We start from the raw sequence: 19,608 nt of genomic DNA on the forward strand, positions 1-19,608 counted from the left end.
TGTCACCAGCTGGAGACAGGTCTTTCTTGCCTCTGGACTCCATGACAGGTCTCCCCAAAAGGAGTGAATATAGGGTCCGGGGGAACTTCCTCACTGCCTTGCTGGCAAGGAGCCTCTGCAAGAAAACAAATGCCCTCATCCAGTGGTTTTCAAAGTAGGGTCCCTGGACATGCAGCATCAGCACCTGAGAGCTTGGCAGGAATGCAAATGAGCACTTCCGGGCCCCACTACAGACTCGCTGTGTCATCAGGTCCTCTGGGGGATCCTGGTAAGGCTCTAGCTGAGACTCTTGGCTTTGACCTTCAGTAATCACCGCCATGAACCCACCCTCACTGCTGGGGGACGGTATTTCAGGGTGGGCTTGGAGCAGGGTCCCTGCCCAAGAGGAAGGCTGGACCCAGAGACACTGCAAGGACAGGACTGGCCTGGCGCAGTTGTGCAAACTGCTCACTGTACAAGGACACCCAGCAAAGGGGGAGGGGAAGCGGAGGCTGAAGAATAACCCCCACACAGCTGAAAGGGGGGATGCCACACTCCACTTCATCCAGTCACACAAGTGGTCTCTCTAAGCTGGACCCCAGAGAGGATTCCTCACGATGGCCCACAGGGGAAGGACAGGCTGGGGTCTGTCATCCTCCTCAGGCAGCAGGTTTTAGCTTTGAAAGCCCCGTTTCCCAGAAAATCCCATCAAACTCAGTACTGTGCCCTGGGAACCATCCCAACCCTGGATGCACTGGGATGGCTGGTCACCTTCTCTTCCTTGGCCAGCCCCAAGCTGGACTCTGGCTGTCCTATAGCCCCACCTGCTTCCTAGTGGCTCAGAAATGCTGCTGGCCAGCTATGCCAGAAGGCCAGGGATGCCATGCCTCCATTTTTAGCTGGAAAGATCAGATTCTGATCTGGGCCCTGATTGTCCCAGAAGGGCAGCTAGGAGCCCGTGCCTGGGCCCACCCCTGGGCCTTGTGGTCTATCCCTATGCCCACCCAACCATCCTTTATCCGTCCATCCATCCTTTATCCACCCGTTCATCCTTTATCCATCCATCTACCCTTCCACCCATCAACTTGTCCACTTAACCACCCATCTGCCCACCATCCATCCATTCATCCATCCATCCACCTATCCATCTTCCCATCTACTCACCACCCATCATCCACCTACCCATCCAAGGCTTAGAGTGCCTGCCTATGAACCAGCCCTATTCTGGGCAATGAACATAAACAGACCCAAGTCCCCACCCTCCCGAAGCCTACAAAGAGGCCAGCACATGGAGCATGTGGCTGGCAGATGGCCACAGGTGTTCTAGAAGGACAACAGCAGAGAAGAGCAAAGAAGGGGTCGCCAGGGAGGGGCCTCACTGAGAAGGTGACACTTCTGAAAGGTGATGAGGCAGGTCATGAGGCCATTGGGAAGGGTGGGGGAATGGCACTGCCGGAGCAACGAGGCTCCCTGGGGAAGAGGAGAGCCCTAATGAGCACCGACAGTTTCTGCAAGTTGTGCAAAATTCCTGAACATGTAACAACTGGCTCGTGCAAGGTGGCATACCACAAAACTGGTGGGGGCAGGACTCCCCTTGAGACTGGTGGAAATATGGAAACAGGGCCCAGCTCTCCAGCAGGCAGGGTCAGGACACAGCCCTCAGAAGGGCAGGTAGAGGAACTTCCCTTAGATCAGCATGGCTGGGGCACAGCCATTGGAGCAGCAAGGTGAGGGACACCACCCTCAGACTGAGGCACCCCAGGAGCACCTGGGGCCCTAGGCTTTCTGGCAGTGACAGGGAACCCCTTCCTGTGACCCTTCCTGGGCAAGGCAACTCCCTAACCAGGTTCTGCAGCAATTCCGGGAGGAAGTGTTGCCTCCCAGGCGGGCTGCCAAGTGCCCTGAGCCACAAACAAGCAGCATGTGGTTCTACTTGACGCTCAGACCCACAGGGTGTGCGCAGTGGCAGTCAGTCCAGGGGGCGTGGCTGGGAAGGGGTCCAAGAGGTGGGACCTGGCAGTGTCCCCAGGCTATGCCACCAGGTGCCTTCCCTCTATGGGGGACAGGAAACTCCTGAGATACCCCAGGGCTGACTCGGGGGCCCAGAATCCCTCACTCCAGCAGCGAGAAGACTCACTGGGACGCCTGACCCTTCACAGACCAGCTCTCACCAGGACACAGAAACAAAGGAGTACCAAGAGTCCTGGAGGCCCCGCAGGCACTCAGCAAGGCCTCTTCTGCCCACACCCCAACACAGCGCCTGCCTGCCCCCGACTCCTGCCTGATGACCTGTGCGTTCCCCTCCTTCCACGCCTGAGGCAGCACGCAGAGGCTCCCCCCACCCTTAGAGCCCTGCCGCGCAGAAGGAGCAGAGGCGCCCTGCGCAGCACGCTCAACTGGTGCACACCTGCAGATGCACATGCCATCCCTCCATGGCGAGAGTGGGAGTGGCGGCCCCAGAGTTGTGCAGTGCACAACCTGAACAGCGATACGTGGCGGCCCCTGCAGGAGATCATGCCCCACCAGATGGCTTCACCCTCAGACAAGTGTCATCCCATGGAGCTCTCAGGAATGCACATGAGCACACACACACCTTCTCAGGAGCTCTGGGCTCTGCCCTATGCCTCGCCCACCTCCGCCCCAACACCAGCCCAGCTCAGGGGTGGGAGGTGCCCTCTGGCCCACAGCTAGTCAGCACTGGCCTCCGGGATGAGGAAAGGCCCACTTAGCCTCCACACCTACAGGCCTGGGAGGGGAAGGGGTGAGGATGGCCTGGCTGCAGACCCTGGGGAACCCTGAAAAGGGGGCTGTGGCTGAGGCCACTCACAGTCTCCTTCAAACCAGCAGGAGGACATGACCTGGTGGGTGAGGTGAGGGTCAGGCACCCACTAAGCATCAGCACCCACCCCTCAGCCCTCAGTCAGCCAGCCCACTGTCCCAGTGAGAAGGGAGTCAGGAGACTGCCCTCACGACGCCCTTACAGAAACCGAGCACAGGCTCCTGACGGCCGAGGCACCCTATTCCATGTCCACTCACACACACACACACACACACACACGCACACACGCATGTGCACATGCCTGGCATCCCAGCCCTGGGGCCACATGGCAACCCAGGCCTGTGGCAGAGACCCCTCCCCCTTCACCCCAATCTTATTTCAGGGACTCCTGAACAAATAATGCCCCTACTGGGGCACTTTAAAACCACTGGGCCTCCTCAGAGATCCAACATTATGGGTCTGGGTCTCAGAGACCTTCCTGGGCCCCCCTGGTGTCTCCTGAGCGCACCCCCAGGGTGAGTGGGCAGTCACAGATCACATGGCCCTGACTGGGCCCCTGCCAGCTGGACTGGGAGGATGAGCTGTGTTTATCAATGAGAACCGTGTTGGTCTTCTCACCCCCACTCTGGTCCCTACTCATTGCAGCTGATCCTGGCGTCCGGTGTGTTCTACAGGCTCCAAAGTGAGAGACTGTTCTACCCGAAGCCCTGACTGAAGCAGGGCCTGAGGCCCTGCCTGTCCTGGGGATGGGGGCTCCCTTCCCCTTTGGGTGCCCCGGCCCCTGGCCCCTCTGTCACCCTGGTACCTCAATGCCCCAGGGGTATAAATGAGGCTCTGACCAGGAAGCCCCTTGCTCTGTCCATCAACATTCCCTGATGCTCAGCAGGGCCTCATGACCCCACTGAACCTGCACCCCCGCCCCACCTCACACATGCCACCTCTCTCCCCCAGCACATGACAGCCGTGAGGACAGCCTGTACGTTATTCTGTTCAGAGCCCCACCCTCTGAGCCCCAGGCCTGGGCTCTGCCTCCAGCTCTGCATGGAACCTGGGTTTCGGAAGAGAGCCACACAGCACGGCTGGGCCAGGGAGGGGAACCCTTACGCAAACCATGCAAACACACTCATGAGAGGGCTGGTGGGCAGGTGAAATGCTGGGGTGTGCAAGGAAGGCCAGGGCCCCCCTCCCCACCCAACGAGGCCACCTGCCCGGCCTCTCCTTTGCATGCTCGCAGCGCACCGCTCCAGGTCAGTGTGGACCATGGTACCCCAAGTGCAGCACTGCAGACCAGCGTCCCCCGACCGACAGCAGCACCTGCTGGTGAAGTGTGGTACTGCAGCCGCCACGTGACCGGAGGGCTAGAGGGAGGGTTCTCAGGGCTGTGAGTCCGGTGGAGGCTCCAAAAGGATGGAGTCCACTGTAAGGAGACTCCCGCTTCTCTCAGGAGTCCTTTCCGATGCTCCTTCCACTCCCGCGACAATCAGGCCGGGTGAGGCTCCTCAGGCTCCCACAGCCCCAGGTGTCCCTGAGTGAAGCAGGGTCACTGGATGGCAAGTGCCCAGTAGGCAGGGGCTGTCCTTTGTCCCCACTACCTGGCAGGGGCCTGGCACAATAATGAAGGGTCCCACAGCCAGCACAGGGTCAGGAAGCAGGCTGCTGCCCTCGGAGGCTGGCCCTCCGCTCCCACTGTTTCACATCCTTCCCCCGGGATTCGGCCGGGTGGACAGCTAAGTGAGTGAAGCATGGAGACGCACAACAGATTGTACAGAAGATGCTGGCTGTGTTGAGGCCACAACCCAAAGAGACACACGGCCAGCAGGCTCTGGGGACACGAGCGGTACGTGAGCAAGTGCCACGTGAGTGACATGACACCCTGGCTGTGCCTGAGTGTGGGCCCTCTGGCTGAGGGGCAGGGGCGGTGCACCAGGTCCTGCCCCCTCGGTCAAGCCAGTGGACTCTGGGCTCAGAGCAGGGTCCCCTGGGCTCCACCTGGCCTCTACTCTCTAGCTGAGCCACTCAGCTTGCGCCACTGCTGTCCCCACCTGTCCAGCTGAGTCAAGCCACAAGCACCTCCCTGCACCTGCCCAGGCCCCCTCCAGTGCGAGCTTTGAAAAACATACCTCAGCTCAAGTCGCTGTGCAGCCTAAACCCCACAGCGGCCCCTCTGCGAGTGAGTGGTGGCCACACTTGCCCAGGCCCCACGCCACCCCCACCCCGGGGTTCTGGTCAGCTCACTCCTTGTCAGCTGTCCCTGGGCCTCAAGCTGGGTCACCTCCTGGGTGAGGCCTCCCCGATCTGATGGTCTAAAGCAGCCCCATTTCCGTTTCCAGGCAGGTCTGCTGTCACCCCAAATCCCCCCGCCACTCATGTCACGTCTGGAATTCCAGCAGGTGTCTCAGTCATCGAGCCCAGACAGGGACCAACAACAAAGCCCGAAGAAGTATACACCGAATGGGCTATGCCCTCGGCATCCACTCCCCTCTACCCTTCTCCCAACAGGGCTCCCCAGCAAGTCCCCCACGTTAGGTTTCTGTGAGGGCCACATCTGGAGTGGGGGTCGGCTGCGCCAAAGCCAGGCAATGGCCAAACACTCTGCCCATGGGTCCTGCCGGGATGGCTGCCCCCAAGGGGACCAGGTGAGCCCGCCAAGGAGGCCGAAGACGAGACTCGCCTGTCCAGGCTGTGCCCAGGAAGCGGGAGAAACCATTCTATGAGAGATAATGATAAAGCAGTGACTGCGGTAACAACGGCATATGTGCCTATCTAGCAGGAACTGCGCACATCAACTCAGCTTCTCATCTCTACGACCTGGGACGTGTGCATGCAGTATGGACAGCTCCACTTTACAGATGAGGAAATAGGCCCAGAAAGGAGGAGCACTTGCCTGGGGCCAGCACAGAGCCAACGAGGACCTCACGATGAGGTGGGGTGAGGATGCAGTGTCCCAGGGAAGCCCACCTCGGCCGCCCCCTAAGCTGCAGCCCAGGCCTCAGAAGAGGGGAAAGTGGGAGAAACCGTCTGTGTTAATGGGAGCCAGGCACTGTAGCGGTTAGCTAGGACCCAGCGTGGTTTGAACTTTAACTGACCCACACAAAACTCTGAGGAAGTGCCACTGTCCCACTGTACAGATGAGAAAATTGAGGCACTGAGGGGCAGTCACCTGCTCAAGGCCACACAGCTGGCAGGTGCCAGAGCTCATTCCCCACCACGACATTCATCCTCCAGAGGGCGAGGGAATATTCTGGAAGGACTCTACCAAGCCCAGTGTGAAAAATTGCGATTAGAAAACCCCTACACTGGCAAATATAGACCTGGCAGACCGATGTGATGGTGAAGAGCACAGACAGGCTGTGTAGATTGCATCCAGAACTCTGCCCCGCTCTGTCTCACTCCCTGTGTTGACTAAGCTTCCGGGGCCCAGCCCTCTGCCAGGTTCGCAGTTACCAGGCCTGCTCGGGGGTGCAGAGAAGAAACGGGCAATCCCCACACCACAGAGGGGTGAGCCCAAGAGAGGGGCATGGGAGCAGGGGAGGGGTGGAAAGCAGGCAGGTCGGGGAGGAGGGAGAACTCAGACCACAAAGGCCCCTGTGGGGCATGTCTAGGAACCCAGACTTCCTGAGGGTGGAGGGGAACTTCCAGGGTGCTTTCAGCAAGGGAAGGGCATGCTCAAATGGGCCTTTAGAGGGACCTCACCACCTGCAGATGGGCAGGAAAACTGAAGCTGGCTGTCTTCCAGGGAAAGGTCAGGGTCAAGGGCACAGATTCTGGAGTTGAGCCACCTGGTTTGAACCCTGGCTCCATCACTTTCCCTGCTTGTCTCAGACAAGTTACTCAGATGCTTTTTTTCTTTGGTTTCCATATCCTCCTCTGAAAAATGGTACTAGCAATATTCTGCCTCACAGGTGTGGTCACTGGAGACAGTGCCTGGGCCGGCTGTGAAAGGTCAGCTTTTCTTTGCTGGTAAGAGGTGGTGGGCTAGCAGTGAGTGGTAGACAAGGACATCCAGTTACAAAGTCAGACACATGACTATTCAGATCATCTATTTAATCTCAGGGCTTCCCTGGTGGCTCAGTGGTAGAGAGTATGACAAGGCTGTATATTGTCTCTCTGCTTTTTCAACTTCTATGCAGAGTACATCATGCGAAATGCCAGGCTTGATGAATCACAAGCTGGAATGAAGATCACTGGGAGAAATATCAACAACCTCAGATATGCAGATGATACCAGTCTAATGGCAGAAAGTGAAGAGGAACTAAAGAATCTCTTGATGAAAGCAAAAGAGGAGAGTGGCTTGAAACTCAATGTTCAAAAAACTAAGATAATGGCATCCGGTCCCATCACTTCATGGCAAATAGAACAGAAAAAAGTAGAAGCAGAGATTTTATTTTCTTGGGCTCCAAAATCACTGTGGATGGTGACTGCAGCCATGAAATTTTAAGACGCTTGCTCCTTGGAAGGAAAGCTATGACAGACCTAGACCATGTACTAAAAAGCAGAGACATCACTTTGTCAACAAAGGTCCATATAATCAAAGCTACGGTTTTCCAGCAGTCATGTGTGGATGTGAGAGCTGTAACACAAGGCTGAGCACTGAAAACTGAGGTGCTGGAAAAGACTCTTTGAGAGTCCCTTGGATAGCAAGGAGATCAAACCAGTCAATCCTAAAGGAAATCAACCCTGAATATTCATTGGAAGGATTGATGCTGAAGCTCCAATACTTTGACCCGCTAATGTGAAGTGCTGACTCAGGGGAAAAGACCCTGATGCTGGGAAAGACTGAAGGCAGGAGGAGGGGGATGGCAGAGGATGAGACGGTTAGACAGCATCACTGACTCAATGGACATGAATCTGAGCAAACTCTGGGAGATAGTGTAGGACAGAGGAGCCTGGTGGGCTACAGTTCATGGGGTCGTAAAGAGTTGGACACAACTCAATGAGGGAACGACGGGAACTTTCATCTTAAGTCAGTTTTGCTAAGTTGTATTTCTCAAAAACTTTGTTCATCTCAGCTAAGTTGTTCAATTACTGGGATAAAATTGTTTATGCCCCATTCTTTCAATGTCTGTAGCACCTGCAGTGGTATTCCCATTTTAGTTCCTAATGTTGGTAATCTGTGTTCCTTTTCACTTGATCAATCTAAGTACAGGGGAGTTCTCAATTTCGTTGATGCTTTCCAGGAAAGTTTTCGATTTTGTTCACTTCCCCTATCGCTTGCTTTCTTGCTCATTGATTACGCTCTCATTCAGATTCCTCCCTTTCTTCCATATGACTCTCTGCTCTTGTAGGTTCTTCATGTCACTCATCTTGAACTCATCTTTTCCAACATGAGCACCGAGGCTAGCGGTCTCTCTGAACACTGCTTTGGCTGTACCCTATTAGGTGCATTCTGTATGATGAATTCTTATTTCCACTTTAATTTTCTAATGAAATCCTGTTCAGAAGGAGAGTTAGGAAGTGGAAGCAAAGGGCTGGCCTGGGGGAAGTGAGCAGTGGAAGATGGCTCCCCGTTCCTGGCCCGATCCCCGGGGCAGAAGCCAAGCTCCCCACTGAAGTGAAGGAAGGTTTGGAGCTGTGTTCTGGCTCGTTCTCGCTCAGTGAGGGGGCTGTGGCTTCTGGGGTGGAGGGTATTGGCCCTGGATACACAGACCTGATGCTCACAGGGGAGGTTTTAGGCTGACAGGTGCTCAGCTTTGCTGCCCAGTGGTGGGGGTTCAAACCAAGGGCTGGCTGAGTGCAAGAATGAGAAACCAACAAGAGTGGCAAGTGTGAGGAGACAGTGACCTTGGGAAAGACACCTTTCTGACTCTGAAGCACACTGGACCAGTCTGAGGCCAACTGAGAAGGGCTGCATGAGGAAGACACATGCTGCCTTTCCAAGACTTGGTACAAAAATAAAGTAGAATATCCCACTGTTAATTTTTACACTGATTACATATTGCAATGATACTATTTAGAATATAGTTATCCCTCAGTGTCCATGGGAGGTTGATTCCAGGCACATTCTTTACCTCTGAGCCACTGGGGAAGCCCCCCAGGAGCCCCCTACAGATACCAGAACTCCAGAGATGCTCAAGCCCTTTATATAAAATGATGCAGCCCCAGTCAGCCCTCTGCATCGGTGGATATACAGTGCTGATGGTATATGGAATTAAAATATGTTAGGGCTAATTTTGTCTCTTTATGGTTTTAATGTGCGTCCCATCATAGTCCCAGCAAAGAGAGCTACTCTAAGCTTCTGCAGGGTCAGAACCTGCCTTTTAACAAGGCCCCTGGGACCCCTCCAGGAGTTTGGGTGGCGCCCCTCTCAGTCTCAAGCCCTCTAGTCCCACCCCTGGGACAGGCTTCCTTTCAAGCCTCCCAGGCAAGAGCAGGTGGCTGGACACGGACATCACCTTCCTCAGACGCCCCAGCTCCCGACCTGGTGAGCTGCTGGGGATGTTCCGTGGTCAGTGCAGCCTCTGGCTGGGGAAGGCAGGCCACCAGCTCCCCTGCCCAGCCAAGCGTCTCTACACACACATGTAGGCCTGACTCTTCTAATACATTAAGCGACTGCGTTACATTCCACGTCTGCCCCGTCAGAGGCTCCCTGGGGCAGGGATGATCTGCCTTGGTCAAGATGCACCATGTGCCTGGCGCCTTAGGTGCTGACAAAGTCCTCGTGCAGTGAGTGGCTGGTCCAGGGGCCCATCCTCCCCAGGGTGTCCCCCACGTGAAGGAGCAGAACTCAAGGGGAGTGACTAGGCGCTCACCTGGAGAGCACCTCTGTGCTCAAGACAGCTGTGCACACATACGCAGGGAAGCCCTGTGCATGGCAGCCGACAAACAATCTCCCCCCGGAAACCGCCAGCCTGGACCAGGTGTCCCAGGTGGATGCTGGAGGTGGCGTGCGATCCCCTTCAAGGGCTGGGAACCTGCAGACTCATCGGGGTCACCCATGCTCCTGGCCCTCCCCACCCACTGGGTGGATCCCAAGAGGTCTTGTTTAGTAGGTAGGTTTCATCTCTGTGTTGCTTTTGGACAGACCACCTGCTCACCCCTTACTCAACCTGACAGTAAAACCACAACAGCCATCACACAGCAAAGGATTAATAGTGACCAGGCGTCACATCAGGGGCTCCTGTAGAGAAGGCACATGTCCCCTCCCCATGGCCCAGTCTGCAGAAGAGGAGGTGGGCCGCAGGATCCAGCCTGTGCCCAGGCTCCAGTCTCCATCCAAGCACAGGGCCTCCCCTAGACCCCCAAGGCATGCCCCCCTCCAAAGACTCCAACTCCGCCCGTCAGGCCAGACCGCCCCATTCTCCCCACACCGAGGTGGGCCATATCGCACACCCTTGGCTTCAGGGCCAGGACAATTGCCAGGGCCCAAACCTCTGCCACCAGGCCATGCAAAACCCACAAAGCTGTGTCCTCTGGCCAGCTAGGTGAGTCATCAAGTTAGAATTAGCCACCAATGTTTGAAAATACCCACTGAATCCACAGACAAACCCAGGCTTCCCACTGTTCTCAGAAACACTGATCTGGTCACACTGGAACACCTGTATTTCTTCATGGCAACATGGGTCCCCCAGGACACGACGCATGTGATCCAGTCCCCTCTATGGCCAGTGGATGCCTCGCCCAAGTGCACATCCCTCGGGGTCCTGGCACTTTGAACCTGAGGCCAGCCGTGGCCACAGAGTCATGATGGGGTTAGAGAGCCCCGCTAAGTCCAGATGGAACCCGAGTCCTTTCTTCAGCAGTGATCACACAAGGGACAGCCCCACCCCAACTCACCATGGAGTTCACCCATGGCGGGGTGGGGTAGCCCCAGGCCCTGGCGATCCCGAGGGCTCAGCCCTCTTCCCCACCTCTCTCCTGCCATCAGAGATGGTGCCCCCAAGAGCTGTGTTTCCCCCACTAAGTGGCACCCATGTACTGCAGCCAACAGTCCAAGAGCCCAGAGGCCTAGAAGGTGGTGACCAACTGTCCAGTCCTGGCCTGCCCCACCTGAGACATGCCCAGACAAGAGCACGCACAGGGCCTGGAGGCAGAGATGCTCAGACTGCACCTGGGCTCAGAGTTCAGGGCAGTGGGAGGGAGAGGACAACAACGGGATAGTGGAACTACGCGGGAGTCGATGATAAGATCTCAGAAGCGCCTTCAGTGGCATTGAGAAAAAGACCCCTTCCACAGCGGGGGCTCCAAGAAACAGGACAGGAGGAGCCAGTCCATTAAGTAGGCTGCCAGGAGGGCGTGGAGGGTCATTACAGCGAGCTGCAGCCCCCAGGCCCACACCATGTGGCACAGTGAGCCACGTCCGAGCCAGGCGCCCCCCGCCTGGGCACCCCCTCCCTGGCCGCTCTCCTGCAACTCAGCTGAAATCGAATAAACGAGAGGCAAGTCCAGATGTGCAGAAAACCACTTGTTGGAATAAATCACTTTCCATACGACACAAACTATGTTAAATTACAAACACTGATGCTATTATAAAAATAATGGCACAGCACTTTTTATTTTCTTTAATCAGAAAAATAAGCCCCATGTTTCTGGGAGGGAGACCAGGTACCTGCAGGCCCTGCTCTGGGTGTCAGGGTCTTCACGACCAAGCAGGGAGGAAGGCTTGGGCCTGGAAACCGGGGTGGGGTGGGGGGGGGTGCGGGGGGCGGTGCGTGTGTCTGTGGCCTCCGTGAACCAGGTCAGTACTGGAAGTGACCATCACAGCCGGGTGAGGCAGGCGCACAAAGCAGAGCCCTGGTCGCCGACACTGCTCTCCCACCTGTGCTGGGACTCCAGGGGCAAGGGGTGGATGACCCTTGAGTGCAGACGTGGGTCTGGTAGCGGGGTGGGGGTGCGGCAGAGAAAGCCTTGTAGTGTGAGGTCTGTCTTGACAGGGGCCATCCTGGGGGGCCGGGAGCCAGAAAGCTGTAGGGGACAAGTGGGAGGCTGGGAGCAGACATTCTGGAAATGGCCTTGGGCCCTGCAGGCTTTCTTGGTCCAAAGCTGGGGGCGCGGGTGGGAGACTCTGCCCTCCGCCTCATTGCCTGGCCATCAGGGTGGAAACAGACTCCCGAGGGGACCTTCCTTGGCACCAGCAGACCACCATGGACGGCCCTGAGCATTCTTCAGGCCTTCTCTCCACAGTCACAGGACCCTGGAGCTGGACAAATGCGACCCTCTGCCAGAGGGCAGGAAAGTAGGGGCCCAGGCCAGGCTCTGGTTGTGCCCACATTCTGCCTGGCAAGGGACATGGGGAATGCACACTGGCCAGATGGATAGAGGCTCAAGGAGAGCAAGGCCTACAGCTGGCACACCTCCCAAAATCTCACACACAGACATACACACACTCTCTCTCCATGGACACGTGCATACTTGCAGACCACACAGTGTACATGCACACACGAGCTCACTCTCTGAACAGTACACCTGGGCATGGAACTCCAACACTGAAGGACAAGTGGGCACTTTAGAGGCACAGAGAGATGCTGAAGGACCGCCCCCCCAACCCCAAGCCTTTGGGGGTAGCTGTGTTCCCTCTCCTGGGGGCGTGCATGTCACAACGCAGTGGGCACAGTGGGGGTGAGCCTGTGGAAGGTGGGAAGGTGCTGAGGTCCTCTCCTCTCTTCCTGGCGCAGGGGGGTCTCAGATTGGTGGTGGCCCTGCAGGGGGCTCCTGCCTCTGCTGAGCCTCAGCTTCCAACTGCAAACAGCCCAGTCTGTCTGGAGAAGGCCTCTGACCAGTCTGACAACACATCTCAGGCTGCAAGGTGAGGGGGGCCTTGGCCTGGCTCAGCAGAGCCACACCTGGGGTGGTCTGGGAGAATGGGCATCAGGCTCCAGGGCTCACGGATGGGGCCTGGCGGGCCACCGCAGGGGTGGAGGATCGAGTCCGTCGTGACCTCAGGGGCCGGCAGGGTTGGCCTGGGGCCAGGAGGGAGAGCTGGGGCTGATGGGCCCGCACCAGGTTCAGCAGGGACTGCCGTGGCTGGCTCGGGGGCCCCAGGAGAGGCCGGCGGGGTGGAGTTGGCCGACCTAGGAGTGAGGGGCGCTCAGGTAAGGGGAGTAACGGCTGGGGCTTGCAGGGCTGGCTTGGGCCCAAAAGTGACCGCAGGGGCTGGCAGGGCTGTTCTGGGCCCAAGAGTGGCCGCTTTCGTCGGCAGGGCTGTTCTGGGCCCAAGAGTGGCCGCTTGGGCGGGTGAGGCTGTTCTGGGTCCATGAGTGGCCGCTTTTGTTGGCATGGCTGTCCAGGGCCCAGCAGTGAAGGTTTGGGTGGGCCAGGCTGCTCTGAGGCTTCAACTAACTGTTGGGGCTGATTGAGACCAAGCAGTGACCGCCGGGGGCGGCTGGGCTGGCCCAGAAGGGATCTTCGGGGCTGGCATGGGGCTAGGAACGCCCGCCGGGGGCAGCAGCACTGGCCTGAGGGTGAGCTGGTAGGCCGGCGACGTGGACGCAGCATGAGGAGTGACTGGGGGGGCTGACACCGCTGGCACTGGGCTAGCAGTGACCGAAGGGGCCGGCACCGCTGTCCTGAGGATGCCCTGCTGGGCTGGCCACGGAAACACGGGCCCATCCACGACCGCACAGGCCAGCAGCGGTGCCAGAGGGCCAGCAGGGACCGGCAGACGTGGCATGGAACCAGGATGGACCGCAGGGGCCGGCAGCGGTGCCACGGGGCCAGGATGGACCGTAGGGGTCGACAGAGGTAACACGGGGCCAGGATGGACCGTAGGGGCCGGCAGCGCTGCCACGGGGCCAGGAGGGAGCGCAGGCGCCGGAAGCGCTGCCTAGGGGCTAGTGCCCAACGTGGCTGGTGGGGCTGAGCTGGGAGTGACCGCTGGGGCCGGCAGGGCTGATCTGGGGCTGGAAGCAGCTGCTGGGGCCGGCAGGGCTGACCTGGGCCCAGAAGTGACCGCCGGGGTTGGCAGGGCTGTCTTGGGCCCAGAAGTGACCGCTGGGGCCAGCTGCGCTGACCCGGGAGTGGCCGCTGGGGCTGGCAGGGCTGCCCGGGGTCCGGGGAAGCCCGACGGGGCTGGCAGCGCTGACACGGGGCTGGGAGTGACCCCTGGGGCTGGCTGGGCTGGAGCTGCTGCTGGCGCTGGGCCGGGCCGTTCTGGTCCCAGTGGTTGGCTGGGAGCGGCCCCCCTTCTGGGGAGCACACCTGCATGGAAGAAAGAGCACGTGTCCACCTGGGCAGGTGTGTCTGTAGACCCCCCATCCAGCCCGGGTCCCTGAGACATGCTGCCCCCTCACCAGCATTCCAATCCCCAAGGGAGTTGAAAGTGGAGTGTGAAACACCAAGAAGAACCCCCTCTCTGAACAGAGGCGCAAACCAGTGAGTCCCTGAAGAGGAAAGCAGCTGCAGTGCTGAGCCGACACCTAGGACAGAACCCTGTACTCTGGGAGATAAGCCCCTGGCCCCAGTCTCCCTGCCCCATGCCAGCTGGGCTCTGGGTGACAGCAAGGATCACCCCTCACTGAGGGCCTGCTCCCAGCGGGGCTGCTCCTTGCGCCTGGACCACCAAACAGAAGTGATGTGACCCCCTCAGTCTCGCAGACACTGCGCTTCGCCTAAGTTTAGCACGTGGAGAGCACCGAGCAATGAGCCTGGACCCCACGCATTAGACACACTGGACACCCCGTAGTCGGCGGAGCCTGACAGACGCAATGGGGAAACGGGGCCAGCCTATCACCGGTGCACCCTCCCGTCCCGCCTGAGACAAGACACCCCCGCCCCCGGTTCCTGGCCTGGTGTGGCCTCTCTCTGGCTGTGACCCACCCGAGGTGCCTTTTGCCTCTATTCAGGACCCTCAGACTTCCGGTGGACAGGTGCCCCTGGCCCCAGTCCACGTGTGCCCCATACCCCACCCCCGACAACGACGGAGCACGTTGCCAGGGAGGCCCAGCTGACGATGGGTGGTGTCCAGGTGCTGGTGTGGCCCCGAGGCTGCCCGGGGGCAGAGGGCACAGAGCCCATGGCTCTGAGTGGGAGGGGCCCAGGGCTCACCTGCTTGGTGGGCTGCAGAGGGACCTTCTTCTTCCCTCGGTCACAGGGGGTCTCCAGGTCCTGCTCAGAGCTGCCTGCCTCCAGGGGCCGCCCGTTCTCACTTGGCTCTGCAGATGGGCAGTTTTCTGCCTCCCGGGGCTTCTTGACAAGGCGACGTTCCCACTTCTCCTTCCGCTCGTGTGGCTTCAGGGCCATGTCCTTCTGCGGGACAAGGAAGAACAAAGCCAGTTAATCGGTGGTGATACATGGAGTGTTAGCTATTCCAACGGTGACACCACGAGAGACTATGCCATGCCAAAGGTGGGGCCCTGTGCACATGCCAGCGCCCACCTGAGGGGCCGCAGCCCATGCCGCCCTCCACAGCGGGCTGTCAGCCTACCACTCTAAGCTTGCGAGGAAGCCTCCCACCCTGGCAGGGCCGCGTGAGGGGAGTGAAGGCAGATGGAGGGGCGGGTAGGGCATAGATGGGTCGGATGAGCATGGGCGGGCCTGTCAGGACTGGGGGTTTGGGGAGGATGACTGGGGTGTTTCCCAAGGAGCCCAGCCAGCAATAGGGTGCCCTGATCCTCGGCCCAATGTGAAGTCTCAGCCAAGCTCACGGGAAGCAGGCACTGAGACTGGTGGCTGTGCTGGCCTCTGTGAGACATGGTCCATCCTGGGAGTGGCCCTCAGATTCCCAGTCTGAGACAGGGTGAGCCCTGGGCTGAAGGCCATCAGCACAGTAGCTGGCCAAAGGCAGAGACTGTGCAACTCCAGCTGCCTCCTCCTCTGGTCCTGAGCCACCTGTGGGTCTATCAGCCCAAATTCCCTGCAGCCTGGAATCCTGACTGGATGGGAACTGTCCTGGGAAAGCAGTCTCCATCTCAGCCAGGTGTGCAGGGCTTCAGCGACCCCAGATCCAGCCCTAGAGCAGAGATGTGGGCAAGCCCTGCTCACAGCTGTACCCAGTGCCCAGAGCTGAGCCTGACACACAGTGGGTGTTTAACAAGCATGTGTTACACTGATGCTGACAACGACAATGTGGTCTCCCATCCCATCAAGCCTCTGCACTGCCTGCACAGCTACTACTATGCAAAGGTCTGGACGCCCCGCTCCCCCGTCCCCACCAACACACACAGCCCTGCCCATGTGCCCAGAACCCAGGAGGACCTGGGATTGATATGTACTGAGCAGGTGAGGTGCCACTCGCTGGCATCCACAAGGAAGCTGGAGGCAGCTCCAGCACCACTGGGCTGCTAAAGAGAGAGGTAAGGAAACGCCAACAAGGGACTTAGCAGATTCCAAGAGCATTTGTGGGAGGAGAGGAGGAGGAAAGCCTGAATGAACACAGTGGTGACTTTATCCCATGGCCCTGCAAGAAGTGTCCCTAGGTACTTAAGCGGGTGGCAGGAAGGACGAGGTCCCAGTCTGCTCTGGTCCCCTGGACCAGAGGCAGGAAACAGGAGGTGCTGTGCTTGAGGGTGGGGTCCTCAGCCACCTCAAGAAGACTCCACACGTCCCTCTTCCCACCCAGTGAGCGGGGCCCACACTTTCCAGAATTCACCAGGGGCGCCAATGAGGCCAGACTGGAGTTGTCCCTCCAGAAACAGAAGCACCCTGACTGCCCTGTCCGGTGTGGCCTGTGGCCCGGCCCGGGAGCAACCACGTCCAACTGCAGGCTGACTGACCACCCCGCTCCACGGCTGCACACGGCGGTGTAACAGATCCCTCCCCTCTCCCAGGCCCAAACCCACAGGCACGCAGACCTGGAGCGCGAGCAGGATGTGGGGAGTGAAATGCCATCCACAGCCTCTCAAGAGGAAGCATGTCACACCCTGTGATGACTGCCCCTTCACCAAGCACTAGCATGCTCACTTTCCTGCACGTCCCTGCCCTATCCTCAATGTCAACTCAGGGGTACCAGGAAGAGAGAGGGATGGTGTCCCAGTGGGGATGGGGGCTCCTAAAGGTCAGCTGAGCCGGGGGGGCCACAGGTGGGTAACTTGTCCTGGGACATCCGTGAGGTCAGACACCATGCCATGCAGCAGTCCTGCCAGCCTGGAACTCAGGTCCCCACTGATGACCTGCCAGGCCCACAGTTGTGGACCTGACCAAAGTTCCACAGGCAGATTCTGCCTGAGCAGCAAGGGGGACCGAGACTTGCTGGGTGCAGAACAGCCCCTTTCCCATGCTCACACTCTGGGCTATAAGACCCCAGAGACACCCACAGGTCACCTGCACTTTTGCAGCCACCTCTGGAAACCCCCAGGGCACTACCTTGTCTCAGTCAGAAGGGGCTACTCCCCACCTCATGCCCTGCCGACAAGAGTCCCTGCTGATCCCAGGACTTCCCGTGCTTGCCCCTCCCATAGGAATCAGGCCAACTCATTACAGTGGCAGTGAGCGCCGACTGTATGCCAGCTCGGCTCCAGGCACCTGGGGTCAGATCAGGAGGGAGCCAGGCCATTAGGTGAGTTGTCACGACTCTCAAAAGGAGAGAAGGCTAATGCAGACAAGGAAGTGGAAGAGAAGGAGCCGCTTCAGAGGTGCATTCCTGTCTCCCGGGAATGGGAGGGAGGCCAAGGGAGGCTCTGACGTCTGACAGCAGTCAGCAGCTGGCCCTGCATATGGCCACGGGCTTCCCTGGGGAATAACACTGAGGCTGTGCCTCCACGGACAGAAAGCATTGGTGAACACAGCGGCTCGCTTCCCACACACAGGGTACTCAATACATATGGACTCCTGGTGTGCCCAGGACACATGAATGCCAACCCCTTTACAGACGGAGGCCAAGGCCCAGAGAAGTCCAGAGAGATTCCTGGTCACCCAACTGTTCCCACCCAGGCCCTGGAAAGCAGCAAGGCTCCTGGAACACCCACCTGTCCATCGTGCCAGGTCTGTCCCCTCAGAACCTCACTGACCACCCATGGGTCCCCACCTCCCCCCTGCCTCCCATCCGAAGGTGGAAATGGCCGTAACCTCACTCAGAAGGCTTCCTCAGGGGAGGGAGGGGCTTTTGTCCCACGAGGTCTTCTGCAGTAGGGACTGGGCTGGCCCACATGCAGGGAGCCGCCTGCCACACTCAGTCTACAGATGGAAACGCAGGCTTGTTCACACACCCTCCCGTCTGACAGAGCCCCTGTGGCCAGGCTGATGCAGCACTCGCCAACGCAGGAAACACGGGCAGACACCACCTAAAGGGCCCACAGATATAAGGAGGCGGGGCTTTGAGGCATCTCCCCGCCACACACACAGGCGTGCACATGCACACTCAGACCCCGCACCCTGGACAGGAGGCTGGCGCAGAGTCTCCACGCAGGACACTGAAGCTGCGGTGATCAGGCCCCTGGGCCCAATCTCCCATCCCTTGGAGCCCCGCTCCTACCCAACACAGGTGCTGTGACTTTCTCGTTGCCACAGAAAGCAGCAAGCTTTTCCCCCTCACCTTCCCGTGGACCACTTCATTCTGGAAAGAGTAAGCCTCCTGCCCCTGTGTGGCCTGATCCTGAGGTGTGCACCTCACGTTGTCACTGTGGGCTGAGCTCTCACAGGGAGGAAGGAGCAAGCACCCATCTCAGGGCCTTCTTAGGGCCATCCAAAGCCACTTTTGACCTACATGGCCAAAGTCACAAAGGCTGTTTCTGGTCCACGGGATAACCTCTGGGCTCTCACGTCTGAGCCCTAGAAAGAGAACAGGGCTGCCCGTGACAGAAGTCTGAGCAAAGGGAGAGAATGCATGGACAGTCCACCACTAACCATGAAACCTACAGGGGCAACCTGCCCTAAGGGGTCACATGGGACGGGGCAGGGACCTGTCTTTCTAACAAGCATCTGTGAACCAAGGAGACAAAATGGGCTGGACAGACAGGGAAGGGAAGCAAGCATGGGGGTGACTTACGTGGTGCACGCTGCAGATAGAATCTCCTCCGGGACCCCACCCACTCCGGGCTGGGACCCCTCCCTCCCCCTGCCACTAGCCCCAGCCCCTCTGCAGGTTCTGGAAGGGCCTCAGGAAAACTCTAGGTCATCTCTCCAGACACACTGGGCCACTGCATCATTCACGCGGTTAAAAAGACACGTCTGTCAACCACGAATTGTCCTAACTTGCCACTTTTCCTGTCATTTTCTTTAAAAAACAACAACTAGATTGTCAGAAAACTTGAAACACTCATGCCTCTCTCCCCTGTACTGAACTCAGTCCAGCTCCATGCCAGCCACAGACCACGGTGGCACATGGGGCCCCAGGACAGGACCTTCTGCGTCTGGAAGGAGTGGGGGAGCAGGAAAGCTGCCTGCCCTGGCCAAGCTGCCATGCGCTCAGCGTGGGCCCTGTGCAGACAGAGGCTCCCTGGCTTCCAGAGGCAGGCGTCCTCGTGCCACACACGTCCTGGCTCCAAGAGAGGCCCACAGCATTTCCCGCCTGAAGGCTCAAGAGGATGAACTCTAAGCCAACGGCCCCACCAGTTTCCTCTCCTGGAAGGAAACGCGCCATGTCAGCAGGATTTCTCTGGAGCAGGGCACACAGGGGTCCAGACGCCACTCCCACAGCAAGTCACTGCCCTGAGAACACTCCCAGAGCTCCCCGGGCTTCTGTTCTGTGCGTGCAGCTGGTGAACACGAGCTGGTGTTCAAGCCCTGGTGCCCAAGGCTGGGGCTGCCCTCGCCTGTGAGGCCAGTCTGGTGGTGGTGGTGGTGGGGGGTGGTTGTCTGGGCTCCTTTAAAAGGCTCAGCCATGCCCGGGCACACGCAGGGTCACTGCCCTGCCGGCCTCAATTTCCTCATCTGGAGATTGGAGCAGCAGCTGTGCCCAGGCCTGTGGGGGTTTTACCCACAGCTGCCTCTGGAGCCACACTGCAGGCCCACAATAATGCTACTACAAGTGCTCCCGAGTA

The 19,608-nt window shown here is 58.7% G+C and overlaps 1 protein-coding gene across 36 annotated transcripts in view; it reads right to left on the reverse strand.

The window, feature by feature from the left end:
* The window catches only part of FBRSL1 (fibrosin like 1), an 84,036-nt gene that overhangs the window by 53,078 nt on the left and 11,350 nt on the right, over window positions 1-19,608 (reverse strand). For 35 of the 36 annotated variants that reach the window (XM_042234457.1, XM_042234456.1, XM_042234470.1 and 32 more), the window contains exon 2: window positions 14,738-14,938. In XM_042234457.1, the coding sequence (XP_042090391.1) occupies window positions 14,738-14,938 (201 nt within the window). Of the gene's footprint in view, window positions 1-11,198; window positions 13,892-14,737; window positions 14,939-19,608 lie in introns of those variants that run through there. The other variant, XM_042234468.2, reaches the window with a different exon arrangement.

Source organism: Ovis aries, chromosome 17 (assembly GCF_016772045.2).
Source record: "Ovis aries strain OAR_USU_Benz2616 breed Rambouillet chromosome 17, ARS-UI_Ramb_v3.0, whole genome shotgun sequence".
Classification (NCBI taxonomy): domain Eukaryota; kingdom Metazoa; phylum Chordata; class Mammalia; order Artiodactyla; family Bovidae; genus Ovis; species Ovis aries.